General features: G+C 41.6%; 1 protein-coding gene across 1 annotated transcript in view; it reads left to right on the top strand.

The window, feature by feature from the left end:
- The window catches only part of TBX20 (T-box transcription factor 20), a gene marked incomplete at both ends in the record, with an annotated part of 34,679 nt that overhangs the window by 5,098 nt on the left and 2,165 nt on the right, over window positions 1-27,416 (top strand). Inside the window, 4 exons of the mRNA XM_082283232.1 lie at window positions 4,077-4,185; window positions 9,701-9,859; window positions 13,279-13,355; window positions 24,812-24,921. Of these exons, the coding sequence (XP_082139358.1) occupies window positions 4,077-4,185; window positions 9,701-9,859; window positions 13,279-13,355; window positions 24,812-24,921 (455 nt within the window). The remainder of the gene's footprint in view (window positions 1-4,076; window positions 4,186-9,700; window positions 9,860-13,278; window positions 13,356-24,811; window positions 24,922-27,416) is intronic.

Genomic DNA, 27,416 nt, shown 5'->3' with positions numbered 1-27,416 from the left:
TGTTCAGGGAAGTAAATAAACAAAAAGCGCAGGCAGAGAAGAAGCTGTGATTAAAGACAGCAACCTAGGAGTTATGTCTGCTTTGTTTTCGTGGCCAAAAACTCCTTCTTGTAGTGTGGTAAATGTCTGAGGGCTTCATTTGACGTATTGTAATGGGCACTGATCAAAACCCAAAGAAAAAACACAGATCCTGCTCCAAAGGAGTCAGCATCAAAAGAAGGAATAACAGAAGAACAGAAACAATTTTAAGGCAGGGTTTCCCCCTTCTTATTTTTCTGTTCACGCCCCTTTTGGGATACCTTTAAATAGATTACTAATTCACACTCTCTCTGGCACAGACTCATTCAACAAGGAAATACTAGAACATAAGACAAGAGATTGGAATAATTAGCAACTGCTCTGCCGAGTGTTGGATAAAACCTTCTTGAAGTTTAATAGTTGTTATTGTACTGTGGTAACGTTCAGGAGTCCTCAACAGATCAGTGCCCCTATGTGCAAAAGTGTATCTGTGCTGTTCCATTTTCAGGATGCTTTGCCCTCATGTGTAAACGTACACCTTTCCTGCTTTATTTTCAGGATGCATAGTTAAACAGACTGTTGATCAGAGCACAGGCAGAGATAGCTGCTTCTTTGTGTGGATGGTACTTACAGATACATTTATGCACGTTGTCCTCTTTACACTTTGGTGAGAAAAAGGATGTCAAGAGGTTCAGCGTGCCAATGTTTGCATTACCAGTGCTTCTTCTAGAGTATTAATGCATCTTTTGAGGTGGGAGGTCTCAGTCTTGCTTGAACAGATTAAAAGTAGTTCTCCTCCCATCTTGAAACGAGTTTGGTCCTGCTCCAGTAACAGAAGCCCTTAATGAAGTTATGATTTCTTGTCCTCCAAACACAGGGTTTTAGTTCTGCCTATTTGAGGAGTGTCAGTGAGAGGTGTATGTGTGTTTAGTGTCTGGGCACTGGTAACAAGGTACTTGTTCCCCACACACCATTGCCTGCATCTGCACAGGCACAGTGACATCAGAGGAATTATTCAGGAGTTGCATTGTGCCTGGGTGTAAGACTTTGCAGGATTGAACCAGTTCGATGGTTTACTCTTTCCATTTAAAAAAAAACTTTCAACACTAAGACAGTTTTGTAGGGTTTTTTTGGGCTTTTGGTTTTTTTCAAATTAATAAGTATTCTGCAATTCTGTTTGAAAGATTAGCCCTTCAGGGAACTTTCTATTAAAACCAGTTTTATCCTTGTCTTCCTGCTGTCAATGTTGAAGGCAAGTTTATGTTGCAATGAACAAGTTTATGTTGCAACGAACACTTAAATAAAAATACTTTTCAGAAAGTCTTTTGTAAATCTTCTTAAGTGCTATCTGGGTATAGAGTTCCTATGTGATATTTTGTGTTTGTCTTCCACATTGTTAAGACTGCGTGAAACATCAGTTCAGTAAGTTTCAGCATGTACCTTTATTTGATCTTCTTCCCTTTTTGCCTCATTTCTTTCACTCAAAAATTTCTCCCTATTTTTTTTTTTTTAACTGTATTTTTCTACAATAATTTGTTTAATGAAGTTATAGTGTTTACACACTTATGGAGAACTCTAGGCAGGAAATCTTTAAATGGTATTATATTTTGCAAATTATTTGAAATATTATGGTAAATAAAAGTAGCATGCATGGGGCTTGTGGGACCAGACCATCTGTTAAACTAAATAGAGGGAGTGCAGTGCTGCATTCCAAAATACACAAGAAAGAAGCAGTACTCAAACCTTGCATATATCACTAAACATTATGTACTGTGGAGCAAATTCACACCCAAATATGGCTCCTCAATCCTTTATGAATCAAAGTGAGCAGCTCCTCACATCTGGCTGGCCTTAGGCAGCAGATCCCAGGCAAACTTCTGGGAGAGCCTTGTGTGCTGTGCTGGAATGTGCACATTTATCTTGCCGACCTGTTTCCTTGTGCACACTCGTGGTCTTCCCAACAACTTCTGCTTCAGAAATCACTATGTCAAGTGTTCAACCCTCTTCCCTGAGGTGTGCAAGCTCAGGCTGTGGGAGAAGTGTGGGAAATAGGTGTAGCTCACCAGGTCGAACCCTGTGTTGCAGTGGGATCAATGGGGTGTAGCAAATGGGTAAAAAAAGTAAGGTCTATTGTTGCATTTCAGTAAGTGATATTCTGGTGCCCATCCTTCAGTGACTTTCCTGTTAGCACTCAGCTTACAGGCACCCGGTAGTTCTAAAGCAGTGCCAAGCATTAACTATCCATGGTGTAAAACAATTGTGCTCAGCTTTTCAGCACAGGGAGGTCTTTACTCATTCCCAGCACATATTTGAAATACTTTGGCTTTTTGGACCCAATTAGCCAAACCGTGCTGAGTCTGACACTCTGTGATCACAGTAAACATTATTAGCTATCCAGACATTCAAAATTAGGAGTCAGGCTCAAAAAAAAAAAAAAAAAAAAATCACAAGGCTGGCTGAAAAGTTGCAGGGCATGTTTGGAACTCTTTTTGTCTTGCCTTCTCTAATTCAGGGCTCTAAATTTTGAAATTTTCAGGTTTTTTTAGAGGAAGGCAAAGTTAGTTTTCATGAGAGCTAAGATTCTTTTGACATAACACAATTCCAGGTCTTGGGTTTTCAGATACATGACCATTTTTTATGGGCTTTGCAGTACAATCAGCAGAGTCTATAGCAGTGAGGACGCCTGCATGCTAGGAATATTTTATTGTGACAGGAATCCTGGCTCAGCATCCCTCCCATGGACATAGCTAGAGCAGCCAAGCTGTGCTTTGGATCAATGTAAGGCAAACATCCTGCACATCTGAGGTGAGCTGTGCTGGTAACACTTTAGCTTCACTGTGTCTTGGGGATTCTGCTGGCAAAAACAGAATGCAGGATCAAATCTCCTTCCTCTTTGAGCAACAGGACTGTTATCCCCAGTGTCTTTAGTATGGGCATTCCTTGATTAGGGATCAGTGTGGTCTATTGGAGAGTTACGCCCCACCATTTAGTGGTTTTTCCATTCTAAAATCGTAGCTCAACAACAAGGACAAATGTTTATCTTCCTAACCTGGCAGTTCAGTGCTGCCCCACCCACCTAATGGAAGAAAGTCATTTGTGTGGCCAAAGACATCACCCAAAATGACAGTCAGGCCCTCAGTGAGTGATAACCAATGCAGACAGAAGCAGAACAGGGCTGGTTTGCACTAGCTGAAGGTCTGGCCCGACTCTTAATTTGCCATCACAAAAGAGCAGTTGAGTTAATAATTTTCAGCAATACATTATTCCTATAAAATCATTGCTCTTAAATAGCATGGCACTTGTAATTAGTGTAGTCATAATGTATACATCATTGTATCTACATGTCTTCTTGCTTCCTTTTCTTCTGCTTAATTTCCCAAGTGTAGGATTGTTAATAGCAGAGCTGTAACTAATTTTTCATGTCAAACCACTGTGCTGGACTGCAGCCTTCAACCTCTTATAAACAGACGTCACCACAGCGAATGTGTGATCGAGTGCAGGTTAAAATCATTATCACGGCTTAATGTTACATATAAAGAAAAATGCATTTTTATCTGCATTCCCCCATTATCTCTGTAATGACACCATGTTTTTTCTCTTGGAGCTGTAGTCATTGTTATTTTAAGTGCTTGTTAGTACAGCTGTGGGGAAAGACATGATCAATTTTTCATTTGGGAAAAGACACAACAGCAAATGTTAGTTAATGTCTCCGTTTTAGATAGCAGGATAAAATAATAGGGATGGTTAAGGAGCAGTCTAGCACTCAGACACAGGATTCTGAGTTATGTTCTAGTGAATTAAATAAGTAATCTGCTTTACTGTCCTTCATTAATAGCTTTATTTCAGGAATTCATTAATTTGGGGGAAGTGGTGTCATGTTCTAGCAGCAGATTTGTATTATCCTAAGCTCTCAGGAAGTCCATGTCTGTGAAACCACTGCATATCCCAAAAGCAGAATGATATGTGCATTTTAATTTCATACAGAGATGGTACCCACACACAAGCCCAGAGGTGAGATTTTTTTTATGAGCAGGCATTTTTTCTGTGGTTTTTTTTAGGTTGTATGTGCACCCTGACTCCCCATTCACAGGAGAGCAACTGCTGAAGCAGATGGTGTCCTTTGAAAAAGTCAAACTCACCAACAATGAGCTGGATCAGCATGGCCATGTGAGTAGCCCTACGGGTGGGAAAGGGAAAAGAAATCACCAGGGAATTGCTTGCTTGGGCCACAGGGCTAAATGGGAGAGAGACTGCCATGGGGAAAGGCTGCCGTGGTCCCCATGTTACCTCTCTTAGCCAGCCCTTCATACTACAGTGGGGGACGATGTGTGAAGCTTGAATGCATCCGACTTAACACGTTTAAGGCCCCTTTTGGGCTCCTCTGTTGTTGCGGAATTGGCAACTTTAAAAGTCGGGATTTTACAAAGTGTTTCATAGGGCAGAGCCCAGATCAAACCCTGCTACCACTAGAGGCAAAACATCCATCTGGGACAAGTTCAGGGTGGAGCTGAGGATGAGAGCAAGGGATAGAAGGAAAGCAGATGAGCCTTTTGTTGTGCTTTTGCTTGCAGTTTGCTGTGACTTGGCAGTATGCTCTGCCACGTCCCACAGCCAGCAAACCCACGTGCTTTTACATGTGGGCTTGGAAGCTCCCTGCCGGTCACTTCAGGTCACCTGTTAGGGCTGGGTCCATCAATAAGAGCTCTTTTACTTCCAGACTCATTGCAGCATGGGCACAGAGTCAGAAGAAAATACTGACTTGACACCAAAGCAAGGTCTATAAAATTATAAAAAATAAGTGTGCCTCAATTGCCCTTGAAATAACTGTAGGCTAACTGTAAGCCAAGGTGCCACAGGGTGGACTTGGGCCTCTGAAGGAGACAGGTCTTGGCTCTAATTGGTGCCAGTTCTTTGTCACAAGCCTTGAGGCTGGAAGATGGTAAATAGGATTCAGAGCTGCTTGCCATGGGTTCCTGCTATGCTCCGTCAGTGGGGACAACTCCTTTACTTACCTGACTGCCTAGCAGTAGGTGATAAGAATAGGTATTGTCTGTCCTGTCCTTTCCCTAAAAATGCCTCTAAAGTGCAGGAACAACTGGGTAGTGCCTCCAAATTGTGAAGAAAGAGCTAAAATTGTTGCCTCTGGGCTTGTTGATTCTCCCAGGGAAGACAGAAGGAGCAAGGGGACGGATTTGAAGGAGTTGTTGGCTGAGAACAAGGCAGTTTAGTTCAGAAGAATGAGCATAAAGGCAGTGTTAGTAAATGAGGTGTTGGGAAGAGAGGAATGATTTTGAATTCCAAAGCATGTGTAGGGGGAACTAATTTGTTCAGCTGAATAATTGCAGAATACAATGTATCAGAAATCCTTTCCTAGTGTGGTATTTTTTTGCCTGGACTGTGTGAGACAGTGACCATTTGTCTCAGCTGTGTTCTGTGCAAATGTTTCTCATCCAAAAGAGAATTTTCACTCATTTCAAGAACTGAGCATTCAATCACAGCCATGATAATTTAAAATACATCCTGGAAATAACAACAACAACAAAATGGCTGAAACCCCCAAACAAATAAACAAAAAAAGCCCAGATAGATGCCTCTGTGTTGTTCTTTTGTAGAGATCCATCTGTGGATATATTGTTCTTGAAGCCAGTTCCCACCGTTGTTCCCTTCATGACTAGTAGAGAATGGTTTTGTTTTTTTCTTCTCTTTTATTTCATAATCTGTAGAAGGGCAAAGCTGAAGATTTGTGGGCTCTATCACCAAGTGATGATAGAGCAGTATACGTGAGCACTTAAAAAGAAGCATTTTTCATCATAACAGGGGCCATGTGTGCCTCTAATAAAGGGCTTGCAGCAGTATATTGCAAGCTAGTTAGGAGTGCTGCAGTTCCCAGAAGCCCAGAGGAGGAGGAAGAAGAAGTAGGTCTGAGGAGCTGTCGGGAACAGAGACATGTGGCAGAGCAAGAAGATGTAATCATCTCAAATACAGGCAGCGGGAGAAAATGATCTGTAGTGTTTGAGATGCAGCCTTCCCATTAATTTCCGGAGAAGCAGAGGTTGATCCCATTCTTTACACAAAGGCTCTGGACAGCCAACCACAATGGAAAGTTTTGTGTGTTCAGTTAAGTATAAGCCCTGAAGGCTTGATCCTGTGTTGAGGTTTGAGTGACAGGTGTTACCCCTTCACGGAGCCCTCTCTTTTTAATATTTTGTGGGGGTTTATGTTTCAAATTAGGATGTCAGGTTTCATGTGCTGCCTTATTGAAGCTATGTGAATGCTTCAGTGGATGATCAGTAGAATTAAGGAAGAAATCAGTGCTCTAAAGCCTTTAAGGAGGGCTCACTGTGCTATGGCCCACGGTGTTTCTGAACTCCTGTGTACAAGGAGAAGAGGAGAATTGAAACACCTCCTGAAATCTCTCACTTCAGTTTGAAAAAGCTAGTCTTCACTTTTTAATTACGTTTGATAAGGCATGTTAGTTCCTGAGGAAATTTGGATGACCCAAAAGACACCTTTAAATACTAGTTGCAGGTAGGGAACAGGGATCCAACCCGATTCCAGTTTGTTCTACTTTCTTGCTTTCTTCATCGTCCAGAAGACAGTTACGGGTGTTAAGGTAATTGTGGTTTATTTGTAGGGTGGTTCACTTCCTGGAAAGGAATCTGTAGAGAAGAGAGGCATTTGTTTGTTCTAGCATATGTTTGTTTTCTCTTATTCTGGGACTTTTGGAGTTGGCAAGCATTTCTGCCTGTGTACCTTCAGCAGCGTGTGTAACCCCATAGTTATGCACATAGTCTCCCCAAGCACCAGGCAGAAGTCTTATCTCTGTGTGCATGACATACAGCTCACTCCATGGAAACACTTTCAGATATCCTTACCAGAGGAAGGAAATGGCTCCTATCTCTAGATTTTTACCGCCAAGCAAGTAATTGCCATTTTTCTGATTGCAAAATATTTATGAATGTGACATTTTCCCCCCAGATTTTTGGTGACATTCTTCACACAGAGTGCTTTCTTTAGGACCTTTTGTTGCCCTTCATTGGAGTGACATAATTTCTGGTTTATGGTGAGGTGAGCTGTGAGTGTATACATTATTGTAATTGGTTTTTTGGCATTTACAATAGCAAAACTCAAACACATGGATGTTTGCAAAAGCAAACACAAAGCTGTGAACATGTTTAATAAATAACTGTGAAAGCAGGGGGTTTGGAATAGCTGCAAGGAGTTATGCCCAAGGTTTTTTAGAGTCAACCAGGCAGAAGTTAGGAACCTTCGTGTTTTCAGAAAGAAAACTTTACGTGGTAATGCTCTTATTTGGTGAATATGGAAGTGGCATTCACGGCACAGTTCCTGAATTCAAAACCACCTTGGAATTTTGCAGCTGGCATCCAGATTGCCTCTGGTGACTGGTCTGTAGCCAGTGGGAGCCAGATGCCTACAAACCTGCCTGACCTTACAGCAATCAGGATCCTGTAAGGAGGGATCCTGGTCATCTTCCCTGCTGCAGGCTGTCAGCACAAAGGTGGATGGGGTGGCTGGGGGCCTGTGGCTGCCAGCAAGTGTGTGCAGGGGGGCTGCCATGAGTATAGGGGCACCTGATGTATCTCTTGGGACATGCCAGCAGGACTGTCACAGAGCTGGCATGATGGATTTTCTGATAGCTACACCATGCAGGAGGGGACTGCTTGGACTTTGAGGCCACTCTTGGAGGCTACTCTGTGAGGTACACCCTGTGGATCCAACTCCTTTAGGATATTTTTATATAGTCCTAACATGAGATGTTGCATGGATAGTAAGGAGTGTCTGTGTGTGTTACCAGCAACTTGTGTGGGGGTGCAGGTGGAGTACTACAGGTACAGATCCTCACATGAAGGAAATGTGACATTTACTTTTACCTTGGCCATGGGTCTTCTGTGACCTCCTGGCTACATTCAGTACTTGTTTGGTACATGAATGACCAGACTTGCCTCTGGTGGGAATGAGAAACATAGAGTACCATGGAAGGGGATGTTATCTATGTGCACTTCATTTTTTGGAAAACTTTCATAAGGGATTACGTGCTCTTGTTTGAGAAATGTAGTTTCTTTATCACAATTTGCATTCAGAGAGGAGTGAAAGGAAAGGGCATGTGTGGGAGCTGCTCTGTCACAACTTCTTCCTCCTTCCGCTTGACTGCTGCTCAGATGTAATGCCTTGGTGTGGATATCATGGCCATGAAAGGCAATGGAAAGCACCGAGGTCTGTGGGCCAACTTCTCAGTAAGCTCATCGCCATCCACACACCCTGCTTTAAAATGTCTTTTCCATCTGCTTAGAGCACTCCAAATTACTAGGATAACAAGACAAAGTTTTACAAAGAGAAGGTAAAGTGCTAAGGGTATTAAAGGCAAGGTCCATGGCTGTTGTGTGTGTTGCTGTATAAAATGGTGAAGTGCTTTGAAAAAGGACCTGAGCTGGTTAAAGCAGACATGCAACACTTCCAAGATGATGGTTCACTGTCACTGTAATATCTTTCTTGCTGCTGTGTGCCTCCCCCCAAAGTCCCAGTGTGAGTCTTGGCAATATTTGGCCCCAAAGGAGCAGCAAAGAAAAACGCTGATGGAAATTGTAGCTATGATAGAGCTGTCTCTAAGCTCTCCACTCCAATGCAATGTGCAACCTTTCTCATTGACTTAGCATGAAATACTGCACTGCTCCTGCTATGTTTCAGCTGAAGTTAACGCTTCCTGAGGAATGCACATTAGCTGTTCCAGATGTACGGAGCTGACTGTAATGTCGTTATGGCCCCTGCAAAATAGAACCACCCACACCATTGCCAATTTTGTCTTGTGACTGTGATTATATCCAAAACAAGGGCTGGTGTGAGCTGAGCTCTGTATTTAATTCTTATATTGTAATACTGTGGTTAGAGGCAGCCAAACAGGCCTCCAGCCAGTGGTAACTGAAGCAAGGGGAACTCTTGGTTTGACTCCAGTGAACGTTGAAATTGGTTGGTTGGTAGCTTGGGTTTAGAATTGTTTTGGGAGCTCGTAAACAATTATTAATGAGGATAGAATAGCAAAACCCAGTCATTTGGGGGTTCCGTACTGGTTTCCCTCCTTGCTCTCATTTTTGGTAGTCTGCGGTGAAGAGCATCTATGAAGTAGCTTGTTTTAAGAGTTTGCCACAGTGGAAGGCTACGTGGAGTTTTACTTTTGGTCAGACGGTTTGTGTTGCTGCTGCTGGTAGGTTTTTGGATGGGTCTAATTTTTTCCGTCATTTTTTTTGGAGGGATTTGTGACTGTTTTCATTGTGCACCTGCGCATTTTTGCAAATGGGGAGTGTTGGCCATTAGCTTTCAGTTCGCACCTGCCAACTGGGGCACACTCTGGTAGTGACTAATTCTGTATGTAAAACACCTCACCTGTAGGAACAGGTATTTATGCTTCAAGATATGCATGCTCACCAGTGGCGTAGGAGTGAGAGGAGTCTAGCTCCTGGGATGCCTGCTTTTCCACCTTCATTTCCTGGAACTGCCCAAAGGAGCTGGAGAGTTTGCTTTGAAAACCAGCCCCTGGCTGGTTAGATTTCAGACACTTCCCCTGCAGTGTTAATTAGATCTCTTTTTTCCCCCCCTATGGTTTTATAGCTTTGAGGGCTCTGTCAACCCTCTTCTCAGGACAGTGCTGTGTCATTCTTTCTCGCAGATCATTTTGAACTCCATGCACAAGTACCAGCCAAGGGTCCACATCATTAAGAAGAAGGATCACACGGCTTCTTTGCTCAATCTGAAATCAGAAGAGTTCAGGACATTCATCTTTCCAGAGACAGTTTTTACTGCTGTTACTGCCTACCAGAATCAACTGGTGAGTAGAGCAGCTAATTTCCATGGATGAAACTAGATCCTACCCTGCTGAAGACTCCCTTCTGCCCCATGTAAACCAGGAAAATGTCAGCCATAACCTACCTTTCCATGCCAATCTTACTCACATTCATGAGTAATTCCTGAATATACAGTAGTACTACAGACTTCAAAGAGCCGTAAGGGTTATTCATGAGAGTAAAAATGACAAGTAAGAGGCTTTCTTTCGTCTTCCCCTCTGTCTATACAAAGCTGCTTGCATATTAACATTTAGTCATTTTCTAATTATAGCTCATTAAAGAACTGTTCTTATTTGCAGAGATCTTTTATGCCACAAGCTATGAGCTGAGAGAGATTCTGGTTTGCACATGATAATTTCATGGGCTTAAAAAGTCGACTAATTAAGCTGTAAGGCTCAAATGTAAGGAAAACCACTCAGAGATACGCTTTTCAGAGGCTGCCCAGATTACATCCAGATGTTTGAATTTCAATTTGCATGCCAGGGAATAATATATACAAAATGGAGGAGATCATAACAATGGATTGCTAATGAGTAATTTTAGGAAGTCTATAAACAATCAGAGAACAGAGGCTCTGCTTGATGGTGGATTGGGCTTTAATATTTAAGTCAGTGGAAATATGTCGTTGCCTTCAGTGTGATTCAGAGCATGCTTTAAGGGCTTACTGACTATGGTACTTCAAAAAAACCCACCTATTTCACTCCTTAGTTCCCTCAAGTTAAGAAAAATACAGGCCCCGTCCAAATATATGGGCAGGTAGCATCACAGAGTCCATGAACCTGCTGGATTGTTTAAAGAAGTCAGCGTTTCTTAATATGAAGCAAAAGTAATTAAATTTGAAATGTTATGAATAAAACTAAACTACTGCATAGGGGGCCAAGGAAGCTCTGAAGATAATAGTAGTAGTATTAAGTCAGTCCTTATGACGGACCCCATATCCTGCTTTAAGGCTTTAATGTATTGATTTAGACTCAGATTTGTATCTGAATGCCGTAGAAAACACACTCAGCACCTGGCAATCTCAAGAAAATAATGTTTGGACAGGCAGTTAGATTTTTCCATGTAACTTTCTTTAAAAACCAGCAAAACAGTAACAGGCACAAAACCAGCTAAACCCGGAATTTATTTCTGTAGGATGAATTTGCGTCTACCGATGATATTTACACTAGAGATGTTTCTAAACCAACCTTCCCAAAGCACATACATTGAGTCCTGGAAATTTCTCAATGGAACATCTCCGGAACCCCTAGAGGTTGATGTTGTCATTTTATTTATGACTAATGAAAATGGAGCCTTTTTTCATTTTTGCCATTTCTTTCAGAACTGTTTTAAGGAGGGATTGATTACATTTCTGGAGGTTATTAGATAAAAGCTAAATACATTACACTTTCAACAAACTATCTCATAATTTAAGATTTAAAGGGCATGCATTTATTTAAACAGTCAAACCACTGCCACAGAGTTGAATTGTAGGTCAGATTTCATTTTAAAATGCTTTCTAGCAGATGTTCTCTGATTGTTTGTGAGACAGTCTCTGAGGAAAAATATGGCCATAAATGATTGTGAGTCTCATCTGGCTTTGGTGGATACAAAAAGTTTCTCCTGTGATGTCATACCAAAACTTTAATATCGGGAAGATGGAAGTTTGATTGGTGAAAATATGCTCAAGAGATGAATAGACATCCTTATTGTTTTGTAGTGCAGTTGGCTTGGTGTGTCGGTGATCTCAGTCAATGGAACTAGTTAGAGCTTGTATTTTTAAAGGTGGTTTTCAAAACGCTGCCATAAAAATGTTCAGTGGACGTGAGGCACTGACTCGCCACGCTGCAACATCACCATGAGCTGAGGGCTTATGGATATCTTGGAAGTAGAATGAGTCTGTAACTAACTTTCTGAATTGTTTCAAGGTCCTTGTAGCAAGGCTTCAGCATTATTTCCACCAGTTGTATCTGAGCCATGAGACAGCTTCAAACCCTCGACCAGCACTCAGGTCCATGGTGTTTGACCACTGGAAGAGTGTTACTTAAAAACTCAGAATTTGCCTTTGTTAGCATGTCCCTTCCTCTCTGTGTTTTCCTCACAGAAGACCTCTTTCTCAGAATTAAAAGTTGGGTCCAGTTGTCCTCTTTATTTTTCATTTCTTTTTTGTTTCGGGGGAGAAGCGACCCCATTTTGAAATATATTTGTTTGGTGAGAGTGTTTCATTGTTTGAGGATTTGGAAAAGATCCCCCTTTTTTTTTTTCCTGAGTCTTGAGGCCCGGTTATTAAAAATGAGGTTGTGGCCTCTTCGATACAGGCTTTTTTTTTGAGGGAAGTCAAGCTGACAAAGCCCCTTGATATGAAATGTTGAGAGCTGTTGGTTTTCGTGGGTTTAAGCTAGAGTTGGTGGCATTCACTGCCTTGTAGGATGGGTCCTGTGTTGCCTCTCATCAAGGTCTAACTTCCACTTAAAATTTTATTTTTAGCTCTTGGAAGAAGTATGGCTGGAAAATCCAAATATTACAATAATGTCTCAGGTTTTATTCACCAAATCGAAACTGGTTGGATAGACAGAAAATTTCACAAGGACAATGGTGCATTTCTTTTCTTGGTCCTCAAAAAAACATATTGAAAGTCACCACCATATGCCTGAAAAGTTTCACCGCAAAGTTAAGGGGAGCTCAGATGCTTTGGGGCAGGAGGGATTCCTGGTCAATGGGTTCTCTGTCAAAATGGAAAGGCTGACTGAATCACTGGGCAGGTTTATAGCTACCTTTGAAGAAGGGAGGAAAGTTTTTATTCATGATCTGTGTTTTTTCAAGACTCTGATAGTTTCAGTGGGGTTACTCCTTCAATGCAGGCCCTGTCAGTTTAAATCTGAGTTCTCCCCACATTTTTCCTTCCCTTCCTCAGCCTCTTTTCATACAAAACCAGTTAAACTGCCCCTGTGCGGTGGCTGGTAGGCCTGGCTGAGAACATTTCCATCCCAGTAAAAGAAAAGGCGGTGCTGAACTGAAGCCATGGCTTCAGGTCGTTTGGGCTTGTACTGGTTGATGTGCGGCTCCATCAAGCAGGCTCAGCTGTTAGCAGGGTGATTTGTACTGCTTGTGGAAGAGACAACCTGATTGATGCTGTTAAAGTATTTGGAAGCTGTAATACTGTACGTGGGTGGGTTCCTCCTGCTCCAGGCAACAGGAAGGCTGAGCCTGCTGTGCCCTTTGGTCTTTCCACTGCCGTATGTGCAGTACACCCTGGTTTGCCTCCTCAGCTTTGCAGTGTCTCAAGAGCAGCATACATGCAAACGCACGGGGCACGCGGATAAAATTAGCAGTGAGGTCACAGCGGATGGATTGGTTAACACTTTGTACACTGCAGTACCTTAACACTATATTTGTGTAATGTTGCTCTTTTCTGTGTTTCCAGATAACCAAGTTGAAAATTGACAGCAACCCTTTTGCTAAAGGATTCCGTGACTCTTCCAGACTCACTGATATTGAGAGGTAATGGGGACTTTCTGTTTACTTTCCATGCAGATAAGATAAAGAGAAGAGAGAGTTTGTAGGAAAAGCATCCTTTCAACTCCTGAGAACCTGTGCATTTTAACGTTATCTTACTGCATATAGTAAGACTCCTCCACATCCTTTAAAAATTCTTATAAACTTTATGAAGAAAGAGCTGGTTTGAGTTTTGACATCTGTTCCAGTTGGGGCTGATATATTTGTCTTCCTCAGGGGCTTTCTTGAAGGGGGAAGAGGGTCAGTTTTACAACTTCAGAATGAAAAGCTTTTTTCTTATCATGCCATTTAATCCTGTTGAGGGCTGTGAATTGGGTCAATGGGAAACAAGGGTAGTGGTCCTGTGAAAAATGTCTTTACAGCTCCCCACTGCTCAACATAGTGGAAAAGAGAGATGATAGCTCCCAAAATTTGCTTCAGCAGTCCCAGACGCTGAACTGGCAATTACTGCCATCAGGATGACTCCCATAACTCCCACTCTAACAACAAAGATGCCATTTTTGTTTCACCAAAGTTGTATTACAAGCTGCATCAGGGGAAAGCTTTATCTGGAAACTGTTTTGTGTGTGTACAGCTCGTTAGAAGCAACTGTGCCATAGGGACAGAAGCATTAATCCACAGCTGAGTTAGGAAATAAACTTCAATCTCTTGGTAGCTTTCCAGCACGCCACATTTTTATCATATCGTGTCAAATAGCTTGGCAAATGAAGCAAATTAAGCTGTCTTTGTCCTTTAAGCTGGAAGAGAACTCGATGGAGATGGATATAGCACATCCAATTTTTCCTATGAGCATTTTCCTACACAATAATGAAAGAAAGTTTGGAGAGGCCAAGCCTCTCCAGGCTCCTATGTGGGGATATCCAGATGCATCTGTGAATCATTTTTCACAGGTGCATACAGAGGACAAACGGCTCAATGGAGTCATAGCCACAGAGCTAGAGAAAGCCTTCACAGCAGTTCAAAAGTACATCTATCTAAGCAGGCCCATGGATGGGAAATAGTGGTATCCTTTACACCTTACTAGTGACTGGATCATTAGTGATCTGTTGAGTAAAGGGGTAAAAAACCAGTAATTTGGGGAAAGAAAGCTTGTAGGCTGCAGTGCACACTAGCAAAGTTGTTGAAAATTGTTTCTTAAGTGAAAGCCTTCATTGAAAATGAAAACAAACAGAAAAAAAGGGCAAATTTAACAAAAATAGCATAGTCGACTGTATTAACAGAATAGTGAGGTAAACAACATCCAAAGCTCAGGTTTGTATGCAATAAGTAAGCAAGGGAGGACCTGTTGGAAGAGGTTTCCTTGTTTTACAGACAGGAGACATCTAACAACACAGCTTTGCAAGGGCGGAAAGAGTCTGAACAGATAAGCTGGAAGAAAAACTTGGTTACCGCTGTGCGGATGAACCGACTATCGTGGTGCTGGATATGAAGGGAATTTTTCCGGAGGACATCTTATTATAACAGCACATGGCATGGAGTCAGAAATGCTGAGCATAAGCTGCAGTGCCCTTTTGTTTATTGATAAGTGTAAGAATAGAGCCTGAGACAGGCAGCCAAGCCCAGGCACAAACGTTGCCATGAAAGATAAGGCAGACAAATGTGAAGCCTACAATAAATACAAGAAACAGAATGTGAAAACTATTAAACTTACATTAAAACTCTGGATTTGAGAGCCCAAGTTTGGGTCACGTCTGATTTTGACTTAAATTAGAAAGCTTAGCCCTGATTGCTATTACAATAGTATTTAAAAATACAAAACCTGCTGCACAACACATCAAGTCACAAGATAGTAAAAGTGTAACATGCAAGTGGGCTTGTACGAGACCGTTTGGGAATTGCCAAAGTTATACAAATGGTCCAGAAATATGAAGGGGTTTATTTGGTTCTGGCATTAAAATATTCAGGCAGATGAGGACACCATTCTCTTAAGTGCCTACTGGTTCTGTATATTTCATCTTAGCACCAGCAAAATTGCTTAAAGAAATCTGAAAAAAAGCAAAGGAAATAGCAAAGTGAGATATGACAACAGGAGGAATTTCTTTCTTGATGTCCATTGCGACATGAATTGCAAATAGATGAATGTTGAATAGTACAGCATGACTCTTGCTCAGTCTAGTTGGAAACTATAAGATCACTGCTGGAGAAAAATACTTATTTGCTAGGGAAGACTACGAAGGCCAAATGGACTCTTGCACAGCTCTTGAAAATTGAGTAGTTATCTAGGAGCTGTGAAAATACTTTCCCTGCACTGCTCCCTAAGCAGGCGTGCACGCAGCACATGCATGTGTAATCTACAGTGTGGCGTGGTGATCCTAATGGCCTCCCGTAAAGCATCCCGTGATGTTGGGGCCAAGGCAGCACTCATTTATCCTGAGTTCCAGCTTTTCCAAATGACCTAAGTAGTGTGAAAGTGTACAGAGCTTTGTATTTCATTTCCAGGTATTTAAGCCTGCTTTTTCCTAAACAGCCTTTGGGGAGGGAAACAAATCAGATCAATTGATCTTTAGAGACCTAAAGAAATTAAATTAGTCTGGAGTCAGTTACTGCACTAAACCATCCAGTAATTGGATTGCTTCTTGTAACTGATTGAAAACAGCCTCTATCTGTAACAATATAGGGAGCTTTTCTTTATAGTAGATCTGAGAGAAAAACACATCTTTTTATGACATGATGACAGAAATTGCACTTTTTTAACCTAATTGAATATGATTTTATAAATATGTGACTTTAACGATTTCAGGCTTCCCATTCTAGATTTACGATCCTTATGTAAGAAATTCAAGCTGAAAATGCCTTTAGGATTAAAGCTGTGGGCATTGTATGTGTTGTAGCTGAAACAATATATATCAAGATAGTGAAATTTGCACAACAGTAGAGGAAGGCAACAGCAAAACTTTTGAAATGCCCTGCGTTTTCTTTTGTTCCTGTCTAAATACCATAGAATGGTTTCCTTGTCCTCATAGCTATATGCAAGCCTTTTAACTATTGAAAAAATCTTGGGTGAGTTTGGTATATACCGAATTTTTAGTAGGATGCAAGGTTCCTTTCACAATTACCCCTTTCCCTACATTACTTGTGGTAATCTATTTATAGCAATGGGGCAGACTTTATCTGGAGCTACTGTGATTCAGATAAGTTTCTGACACACCTTTTGATCTTTTTACATGGTATTTACATCTCCTCTACTATAAAAAGGCTCCCATAGTGGTTGTGAACGAAAAAATTGAACAATTAACAGCAATTACCAGAACATGGAGCTTAGCATACTGTGGTGTTGACTATGGGATGCCAAATGCAGTAATGAGGCATTTCTGCTGAAGAAAAAACTGCCAAAGGCATAAAGGACGCAGAGGAAGAATCCATGAATTTTTTTAATCTTGAGTCTGAATTTATCTTTCGAGTTGTTGTGAAGAATTAGCCTGCTAAAAATAAACAGATAAATAAATCCATCATAATTACACATACCATTCAAAAAAGTCAGTGAAAAAGGTGATAATTTCAAGAGCAGGAGCCAAGTATGTGATAGGCACGTTCAGGATGTGGATTTTTAACTATTAAGGAGAGAGTTAAGTGAGTATACCCATCTGCACAAGTCCAATAATGCTTCTGGGATACTTCACAAGGAAGTACGGAAAAGTATGGTTGCACACCCAAGTCATTTTTAGGCAGAGAAGGGAAGGATGGGGGGATGGGGAAGTCAGAGAGCAGCATCCCAACTGGATTTGCATGGTAATAAAATTCCAGATTTTCCCCTGAGGAGCTTCATCTCTGAGATGTGGAAATACATCATGCTGGTTTATAAGGCTGTAAACAAAGTTCATGCTAATGCCTGGATATGGGTACTTCCCTGCTGAAGTATCAGTCAAAGTCACATGCTCAGTGATGGGCTGTGCACAGCCGTCCTCTCTCCCATCCCTTCCCTGCTCACCCCACAGGGTGGCCTTCTTCCCCATTCCTGCTGCCTACTGTTGGTCTAGAAGAACTTCCTGGACTCTTGGAAGTCCCCTACCAACAGCCAGAAATATATACATGCTCTATGACCTAGCCACACATCCATGGTTAAGTAGGGCTCTGTCATAGTTCTCCAACAAGTCAAACTCCCAGCTGATCTTTCATTCTCAGCTAGTTGTCAGTCTGTGAATGCCAGCAACCAGCCATGAGATATCATCTGTTGCAGTGCTAGGTTTAGTTTAGCAAGCCTCAACCCTGCCAGAGAGCTCAGCGGGGCTGCTTAGGGCAGGGCAGCCATTCTGCCCTCCTGCAGGCCTTTCCAGATGGCCCCGCACTCTTGCTCTGGCTAGCTGGGCTCTGCAGCACGGTAACAGTAAAGGAGGCAGAGAAGGGACCCTCATGGCAGCCCAAGAGGACTTTCATTGTTACCTCTGGTCCAACTAGCTCCCTGAGGCAGAGAGACCGGGTGATCCCAGCGCAGAGGGGTTTTCTCAGGGGCCGGGGGCGGTACACGGGCGGAGTTGGGGTACAGGAACCAGTAGGGAGAGCCTGAGGGGGTGGCCAGGGCTAGGGGTGGGGTGGGGTGGGGTGGGGAAATACAGCGTCACAATCATCTCTGATGTTCCGGTTCAGGGAAGAGAAGGAGTCCTGAATTTAGGGAAAAATACCAGGGACTCTGGTGCCTAAATGCCTGGTATCTAGCGCCATTTCAGATGTTGCTGAGGTTAGTCCAGCCTTCAGCTTCTGCTTCAGATGGGTGGGTGGATTGTCTGTATTTTCTGTGCCGTCCCTTCCAGAACGCTGCAGGTGGCTTGGATGCCTTAGCAAATTTGAAAGCACTACCTGCCTATGTTTAAACACCTGAATTATTCCCGTCAAATCTGGTTCCTCTGACTCCGCTTGTTGTTAGCCAGGCAACTGTGCCTTTTCACCCAGCAGAAAGCCCCTGTGCCAGCTAAAACCTCTTTAGCTCCCAAGGTTTTAAGCACTCATACTTTGGCTCATTTTCACTTAGGTTTTCTGTTATCTAGCTTCTTACTTGTGCAAAATGGTATAAAAATATTATTCTAGTTGTTTCCACCCACCTCATGCAGATGTAGTGTGTGCATAAGAGGAGGGGATGATGTCAAGTTAGGTCTATGGTTTCCACCCCAGAGGAAGTTTTCCAGGGACTTTCCCCAGTCACAGTTTCAAGCACAGTAGTGCTCTGTCCTCACCTCTTATGCTGTGCCTACAGTCAGAAATGGTTGCTCCACTGAGTGAAGTGGAGCTCCACGGGGCTGGCTATGTAATATTGTTTTCTCATTTTCATTTGCAGTTGAGAGAAGTAGGGTGAGTATATTCATGCCCCTTCTTCATAAATGTCATTACTTTTCCCATGCCATGGCTTCAGCCAGGCTTTGTCACATCCATGCATATTACAGCTCTTCTACAACTGCTGGATTTTTACTGGGAGGGTGGCAGTAAATATCATTGTGGAGGTACACTTTTTTTTCTACAGTGATCAAACCCCAGATTTTTCATAATTTAAGACTAATTTCCCTTCTTTTTTGTATATAAATGGATGCCTTTTTTGTATATAAATGGATGCATCCATCCAACAGTTGCCCGGTAGTTTTGACTTCGTGTGAAAGTGTTTTGAGGCTGTGGATTAGCTTTTGGGTCAGGTCACGTGAGCCACGGTAGTCTGTAGGTCTTGTTTTGTCCCTGGTTGGTTCACATTTAATCTAAGCAGTGGAACAGAACTACTTTGTTCTGCTCAGTGATTTGGTCCATACCATGGACCATCCATAACCTGAATTATGTTCCTATGGTCAGCCTCTAATATTCATCTACCAGTGTAAGAGCAGGTATACGTAGAAAATGAATATGTCTGTATGTTTGTGCCTATGCAAAATAGCAAATAAAAGCCACAGGAATGGAAAGATTGAGTGATATCTGGACAGTGGTTCTGACAGCATAAGTTGTTCACTCACAGCTGCTGTTACAGAAATGTATTTGTTCTTCCTGCTATGTCGTTCTGGTTTTTTGGGAGGTGAGTGGTTTTTGTTGGTTTTTTGAGGGGAGTTTTGTTTATTGGTTGGTTTTTTTGTTTGGGTTTAGATTTTTTTTTTTTACAGACTTGTTTTTAGCACTTGTGTCTTGGACAAATTAGTCATCTTTTCCCTTAAAAAAAAAGTTCTACTACAGTTCGACTTCCGACAAGTTTATTTTTGTGCCTTCTCAGCCCATTTATTCCATCTGTCTTCACCTCACCTCACTTCTGACGTCTTCTGTTATCTGGGCTTTCTTCCAAACATACTAACTGGCAGCTACAAAAAAAGGAAACCTTTGAAATGCAGAACTAAAGAAGTCATTCAGGCTGCAAACTGATAATTCATACACTTTATATCCTGTTCTGTATTTTTCTTTGTGTTGGACTGAATGGCCAAGCAAAACACGATTGTCAGTTTTACTATTTTATTATTTTCCTTCTTTTTTTTTTTTTTTTTTTTTTTAATCAACATTGCCTTTCCTTGCAAAGAAAAAGAAAAAAAAATAGAAAAAAGCAAACCCCATGACATCAGGAACAGGGAGCAGATTCTGGGGATATCCTTACCTTTCTGCACACCTAGCACTTGGATAGCAAGGGGTAAAAAAAAGAGGTTAATACTAAGAGACTGTTCAGCTCTGCTCTGAAATTTTTACCTCTTGGAGCCATTCCTGAAACAGTAACTTACGCAGAAGACACAAGTTCAGAGTGCCTGGCTCAGCCATCTGCTCTTTTTCACTGCAGTTTGACTTTAGCATGTTGTCTTCAAACAAGCTTGAACCTGGCTCCCACTGGAAGGGATGGCTGCCCCTCACATCAGACTTCATCCTCTTTGTAGCCATGGTATAGATCTAAGATAGATACTGGATGCCCTGGTTCCAGCCAGCTAGTTCTGAATCAGCTTTTCTGACACCTTCATCAACACTAAATATATTCTCTTAAGCATTCTTGTCCCAAAGGGAGAAGGTAGGCTTTCCATGGCCTTTTTCTTTCTGCCAAATTCAGAACCAGGGTTGTGGTGATCACCAGGCTGCTATGCATGCACAGCTGACGTAGGGTAATAGCAAAAGGAGGAGAAAAAATTACACCAGAGATGCCTGCTCCCACCTACAAAGAAGCTCTGTTCTTTCATCTTGATTAAAGATCCTGCTCAGGGTAATCTGGGACTTTATCATCTCCTGAGAGAATTTCTATAATCTGGGTTGACAGCAAAAGAAAGTGAGCATCCTCTCACAGAGCCTCAGCTACTTACCAAGCCAGCTCTATTTTCTGCCCTCTCCTAGTTCAAATCCATGGCAAACTTGGGTTTGGTCTGTAAAGTGTTAAGTGATTCATTTGTCAGTTACATCAGGATTTTCCTATCTTCTTTTGGTCGTCTGAGGCTACTCTGTACGTACAGGGCACTGTTAACTAAACAAAGCCAAAGACTCAGCTTGGAGCTGCACGACACAAAGCATCCCTAGCTGGAAGTTTTGGAATCAGTTGCCAGCAGAGGCAAGAGTGAAATGTTTAATCAAGAGGTTAGAACCTGCAGAATAGCAAGATGTTCCCTGTGTACCCTAAACCCTTTCTGATTGATGAGTTCTCTCAGCCTTTTGCATGATTTGATTTCAGGTTCAAATTTTGCTGTTTTATTTCTTGGACAAAGGAGAGAAGTGCTTCATTCATAATAAGGTTTATTGACAGGGGTGGGCTCAAAGTGTGCTTCTGCTGGAATGCAGATTATTGTGATCAGCCTGCGCTCCTTTTCCTATTATCTCTCTTCACATTTGTCCTTCCTCAGCCTGTCCTCTGTGGGTGTGCTTGCCAATACGAGCTTAGTTTTTTCCTTTCCATTTGGCATGTGGATCCTTTTTCTCAAGCAGCTTCAGTCCCTAACTTGCTCTTCTCCAGCCTGTCATCTCCTACTATTATCCAGCTGTACACATTGCACAGCTTAATCATAGTTATATATTGTATGTATGTGTGTGCTTTCCCCCCTCCTCTGGGTATTTGCAAGATATCTGTGAGGTGAAGAACAGTGTGGAAGACTTGAAACTTGTTGCTCGACCACACAAAAATATTTGACAGAAAGAAGACATCTTTCCTTTATTCCATTGGCAGTTTTTGATCTCTCAGAACAAAGTTTGATGCTAATTTCCTGCTAATAGAAGAAACTGTGGAGTTCTAAGACACATTAAAAGGTAAAAATTGTTAGGTCCCCATATTAGATAACAAGTCTCTGATCACAAACAAAGAAACAGAAGTTGAGTATTGAGTAAGTGGAAGTCACTTGGTTCTTCAGACAGTTTACTGTGGAACAGTGTTGAAAAATATGCAAAACAGCTTTAAAAACCACACCATACTCTTCACTTGCTATTTTTTGAAATTGATCATGGAATCATAAAGTGGAAAATATTGATTTGTCATTCAGTAATTTATAAAATTATTTCCATAAATCCTTTGAACCACATTGAGATATCTGATGTTGCATACAGAACTATAAAGCCAGAGGTAATAATGTCTTTCCCTTTTAGTAGTGTTATCATAATATTTTGAGACTTGAAAAAAATGTATGAATCATCTCTCCAGGGAATCATATTTGGGATAACCTAAAGAGTTCATACTTCCATAAAGAGAATTTCCAGAAAGATTTTGAGATTCAAGTCCTCTTGTACCCAGTGGAAAAAAAGGGTATAAGAAGGAATCTGTGTTCCAGATTGCCAGCTTTGTTCCTGCATTCTGAACTAGATTTCACAGGCACTTAAGTCTTGTTGTTAAAGTTCTGCTTCCTCCTGCATATCTGCATTGGAGTAAGTCTTAAGGCACTTCTGTCTTTAAATGGTGGAGGAGTTTAGTCTCCTCTTTCCAACCTATGTGGGAAACTCCAAATGTTTTCATAGGTTAAATGAGTTGCAACTGCTGTCTTCCCTATCAAGACTCAAAGTGATGTTCTCTGAGGATGGAATATTGCAGCATGGTGCAGAGGCCACCACCCCTTTCCTTTTTGAAACACAAAGGGAAGGAAAGAAATCTAAATGCGGACTTCTGCTCTTGTTTTTCTAAGTGGAAGAAAGTGCTTGGAGGATAACTCAGAGACAAGCTTTATGAGTGGAGAAAATACACTGCATTTTTTCCTCTGTTTCCTTTTGCACACTTAGATGCACACAGCCTTTTGCATTTTGTAGGTCTGTTTGGAGGTTTATATGCAGCATGTGTTGTATGTGGAAAGAGGAGGGGCCACCCCACCTGAAGACTGTGGCAGCAGGTGCCTAAATTCTGGTGTGAATCTCAGCTCTGCACTCATGATGAGAATCACAGCCTCAACCTCTAAAATGAAAATTCACTAGGTGTTTTGTGATTATAGCATAAACAACCAACGTGGTTAGTCAAGACAAGCCCATACAGTTTTGAATCTTGAATCTCAGCTGCACAAAAGGAACTGTTTCTGTGAGATTAGTTGCTTTCTCTGATCCAAGTTTCCACATTAGACCATTCCCTCTGCCATAAAAACCATTGCCTCTTGTGCTGATGAATGAGATTAATCTTCCAAAACCTTTTGCATACTATCTGCAACACTACATCGTAAAATAAATAAATAAACCTACCACATAGTTCCCTGGTTTCAAACTTTGCAGATTCAGGGTTCACTAAGAAGTCATCTCTCTTTTTCCTTTAAAAGAAGACAACCATATAGAATAATAGAGTTCTCTGTCTAGCATACAAACCCATCTGGAAATAATTTTGTCTGCAATAATTGTGGGCATTTGATTTAGCTTTAAATCCCTGTAGGTAATTCAAATGTAAATTTATTGGGGTGAGTTTATCCCCAAGCCGCCATTGGATCCAATGTTTGAGAGGTGAAATTGGCCCACTGTGCTAAAACTAGAGCCTGCATTGTTTCTGTTGCATCAGGATATTATTACATGCTGTAATCTCTGTTGTTATAAGCAGACCCTTACTTGAAATAATGTCAATAGAGACAATACAGACAATCACCTGTATCAAATTTATTTTTCAGACCTTTATAGACTAATAATTCTGTGATTATGAATATGTTTATATACCAATATCTAAATCACTCAGACAACACTGGTCTAATTTGTTATTCTGCTATGCTCTACTTATATGAAATAGTCCTTTTGGTCAAGTAAAATTCTTTGCATTTCACATTCTGCTTCAGAAGAAAGCCTAATGTTTCAAGAGGCATTCAGCACATAATGTAAACAATGCCATCTGTCTTTTTCTTTGGAAAATCTTCTTTGAGATAGCCCTGATATGCCTACTGTTTTCAATCACTTAAAAGGCAGTAATCCAATTATATTATCCTCTATGTAGGAACTGCCATTGCTTTCAGTCCACTTCCAATCCTGACACAAGTAAATCACTTTGATAAGATCCTCTTTTTATTTATTTTTTTTTTCTGAGGACACTAGCATAAGTAATGATGCCAGTGATAGACCAAGGACAAAATGACCATAATGGACTTTCTGTAGGAAAGGAAAACATTTGCCATTGTGATTTCTCATGTTACTTGAAAAATATTTTTCCTTGGAATTTCTGCAGCAGACATATTCTCTAAGCGAAGGGCATTCGCAAGTATGAATAGACAAATGGTAAATTCAGACAAAAGCTTCATCAAGCAGCATATTTAAACAACTATTGCTACTTAGATTTTTTAAACAGGAACAGAAGGTCAAAGCCATTTTGGAAATGTGCCTAGGTCATTTTCATCTTTGGTATAATGCCACCTACTTACATGGAAATGCTCTGGGAATGTGTAAGGTTGGATCTTCCTTACAAACTACTAAGGCTTATCATGCAGATATGCCTTCCTTCTATTTAAAAATGGTTTGGGTGACTTCAGTGCTTTGTGCTACCAGCAAGGCAGGGGCCTGTCAGGCACGTCTAACCTCCCAGAATAGATGTGGCATGAGATCGGTAGTATCTGTAGACTTCCTGCTACAAACTGCCCTCGACTCCCAGTGCTGAGAGAGCATGGTCAGAGCTGAGCTGTGTCTGGACACACCTGTCTTTGCCCCTGCTTCCAGAAAAAGGGGAGAGGAAATGAGGTGGTCATGTGTGATGCAACAGCTTGTTTGAAAGGAGCTGGACCACAGGTGTCTCTTTGAACCCAGACTCATCACTCAGCAAAAATAACTGCAGAGTTTGCATTTTCAAATTTATGAAGAGTGCTGGTCTTACATTCACTGCCTGAGACCACATCCAGGAAACGCAGTAGGAAGTTGACTCTACTTTGCTGGAGAAGCTGGTGAGAGATGATCAGCAATATTAAAAAAACACAGGCCAAATCTGGCATTTCCAATGTCATGCTATGAGGTAAGTCTTTTGTTAAGAAATTTTCAAGAATCTGTGTGAGAAAGCTATGATCTGGACAGGAAAAGGCATTGTATTTACCTAAATGAATTAGGATTGTGTTTAGGATGGTATTGATACACTAGGTTGTTTCCTTTTACAGAGAAAGTGTGGAGAGCCTTATCCAAAAGCATTCCTATGCCCGATCCCCCATTCGGACCTACGGAGGAGAAGATGATCTTGGCGATGACAGCCAGGCAACACAAAGCAGAGGTAGGAAAACATGCTCATGATGTAAACTGTTGTGACCCAGTTATGCTTGAGAAAAGCAGGACCACAGGCAGTACTGTGGTACTCTAAAGTATTTCTCTGGTGTGTCTCTCTGCCATGAAGTCCTATAATGAAGAAGAATACTTGTTACCTTTTGGCTCTTTGGGATATCTGATACGCCCATGGCGCTGGTGTGCGTGGTTCAATTCAGGAGGCAGTTCTAGAGACAACCATATAGTCTTTGCCATCAGAAGAGAATTAGTTCTGCTTCCTCTTCAAAATGTCTGCAAACCAGACAACTTCATTACTGTGGTGCTGAGAACAAATTAACACCCCCCATCTCTTGGCAGGATTTTCTAGCTGGGATCCACACCATTTGTAAAGTACCATGTAGATGTGCCACTTGCTGCCTCTCCAGCCTTCTGTGAACAGAGGACTTAGTTCATCTTATTTCATCTTCAACTTACCTCATCTTCAACCAGCCTGTGGTTAACCTATTTTGCCTCCTCAGGAAGAAAACTTGGCAGCGCCCTGAAAAATTGATGTTTAATTGTTATCTGTTAGTCTCTGAAAGATGCTGTTCCTGCTGAAGAAATTAGCCCCAAATGCTTTATCAAACAGTTTGTCTGCGTTAGTAGAAGCAAAAGTAGTAGCAAGACAGACTTGTTCTTTGTGGGGATGCTTACTGGAGAAATTGCATCTGTCATAATTTGCCACTGGAAATAGATCTCAAGCCCTTCCTGTAGGATTGCTGACTAGCACAAACTTGTGTTGCATTATACTTTGCATGTTGACTTTGTGACCTGCCTGATATGCCACAGCCACTTGAGGTAAAGCAGGTCTATCTGTCTTCCGACTGGCAGTGCCCTTGTCTTGTCCTCTAACTTCATACAGTGCTGCTAAGAGATAAGAGCATTATTTCTGGTCATAGCTCTTTGGACTTGTGCAGGGAAAACACACTTATTTTTAACCATGAGTTGCTCTTCAGCAAAATGTGATTAGGTGGCCTTGTTTTTACAGGTCTATTCTAAGAGCAGGCCCTTAGGTTATGGAGTTTCTAAAGCAACTTTTCACCTGGTGTGATGCCATCCTTTCACATACTTCTGGGGGCTTACCTTGCTTCATGTCAGCTTAGATCCTAGGCCAGCTATTGTGGAAGACAGTATTAAATTTTCCATTGCTGGAAGTGCTCAGAGAAAAGCACCTTCTCTTCAAGAATTAAATTTCTTCCTAGCATGATGTCCTCCCTTGGGAGTGACAAAATGAACCAGGTGAACCTCCGTATGAGAGCAGGCCATTAAATCTCTTCAGGAGAGAATCCTTAGAAAGGTGTCATAGAGGGAAATAATACTTTATGACAACGAATTTTATGTGTAATAAAAAGGTACAGTTCTGCATTTGCTCACAATATGGCAAATGAGTAAGTGAGGAAGATTGTGAATCATGGCAAAGAACTTTTGTCTAATCTGGGAGCCATATGCTACATGGGGTGTGAGCGCTCTGGGCAACCAGAGACATGCACAGAGGGTAAATCATAATGCTCTTGCACATGAGTAACTGGTACTACCTTTGCTCTCTCTCTAGGTCTAGTGCCCTTAAATAAGGAAAAGTCCTCCAAGACACAAGGAGAGAAATAATGTTCTTATTGAAATTCCATAGATATTTTTATTTCTTCTGATTTATTTTAAAACCACCTTGCATGCAAAACTGATGGATGTTCCCCCATACAAATAAGAGTTGAGAGCCACATATATATACGGTGCTGGGTGGTGTGTGTTATAAAATCCTTGAGACCTTGATTGCCTCAGAATTACTAATCTCCTTGGTGCTGGCAAAAGTGGTATGTGACTTTTTGGAGTACTAAGCTGCAATTAGAGACCATTGCAGTTGGAGCAGGAAAGGATGCTTGAGAAAGTTCCTCATGAAAATCATGGAATAGTTAGTGTTGGAAGGGACTTTTGAAGGTCACATAGTGCAAACCCCCTTCAATGAGCAGGGGCATCTTCAACTAGATCAGGTTGCTTAGAGCCCCACCCAGCCCGGCCTTGCATGTTTCCTGGGATTGGACATCCAGCCCCTCTCTGGCAACCTGTGCCAGTGTTTCACCACCCTCATAGTAAAAAATTTCTTCCTTATATCTAGTCTAAATCTATCCACATTTAGTTTAATGCCATTACTCCTTGACGTGTCACAACAGGTCATGCTAAAAATTTGTTCTTAGCTTTCTCACACACCCCCTTTAAGCACTGACAGGCTGCAATTAGGTCTCCCCAAAGCCTTCTCTTCCCAAGACTGAACAGCCCCAATTCTCTAAGCTGTTCCTTATAGAAGAGTTCCAGGCCCACAATCATTTCACAGTCATTCATGAGAAAGGATCACATACCTTATTCTGCATAAACCAAAGGAATAAATAGCAGTGATAGGCTTTCTAACTACTTCAGCACCCTCCCAGAGCATTCTCTGCTCAGCCAATTTCAGCCATCTAAAGATGGAAGCAG

Source organism: Coloeus monedula, assembly GCF_965178545.1.
Source record: "Coloeus monedula genome assembly, chromosome: 1".
In the NCBI taxonomy this organism is placed as follows: domain Eukaryota; kingdom Metazoa; phylum Chordata; class Aves; order Passeriformes; family Corvidae; genus Coloeus; species Coloeus monedula.
The sequence above is the reverse complement of the archived record's forward strand: the minus strand, read 5'-3'. Positions and strand labels throughout refer to the sequence as shown.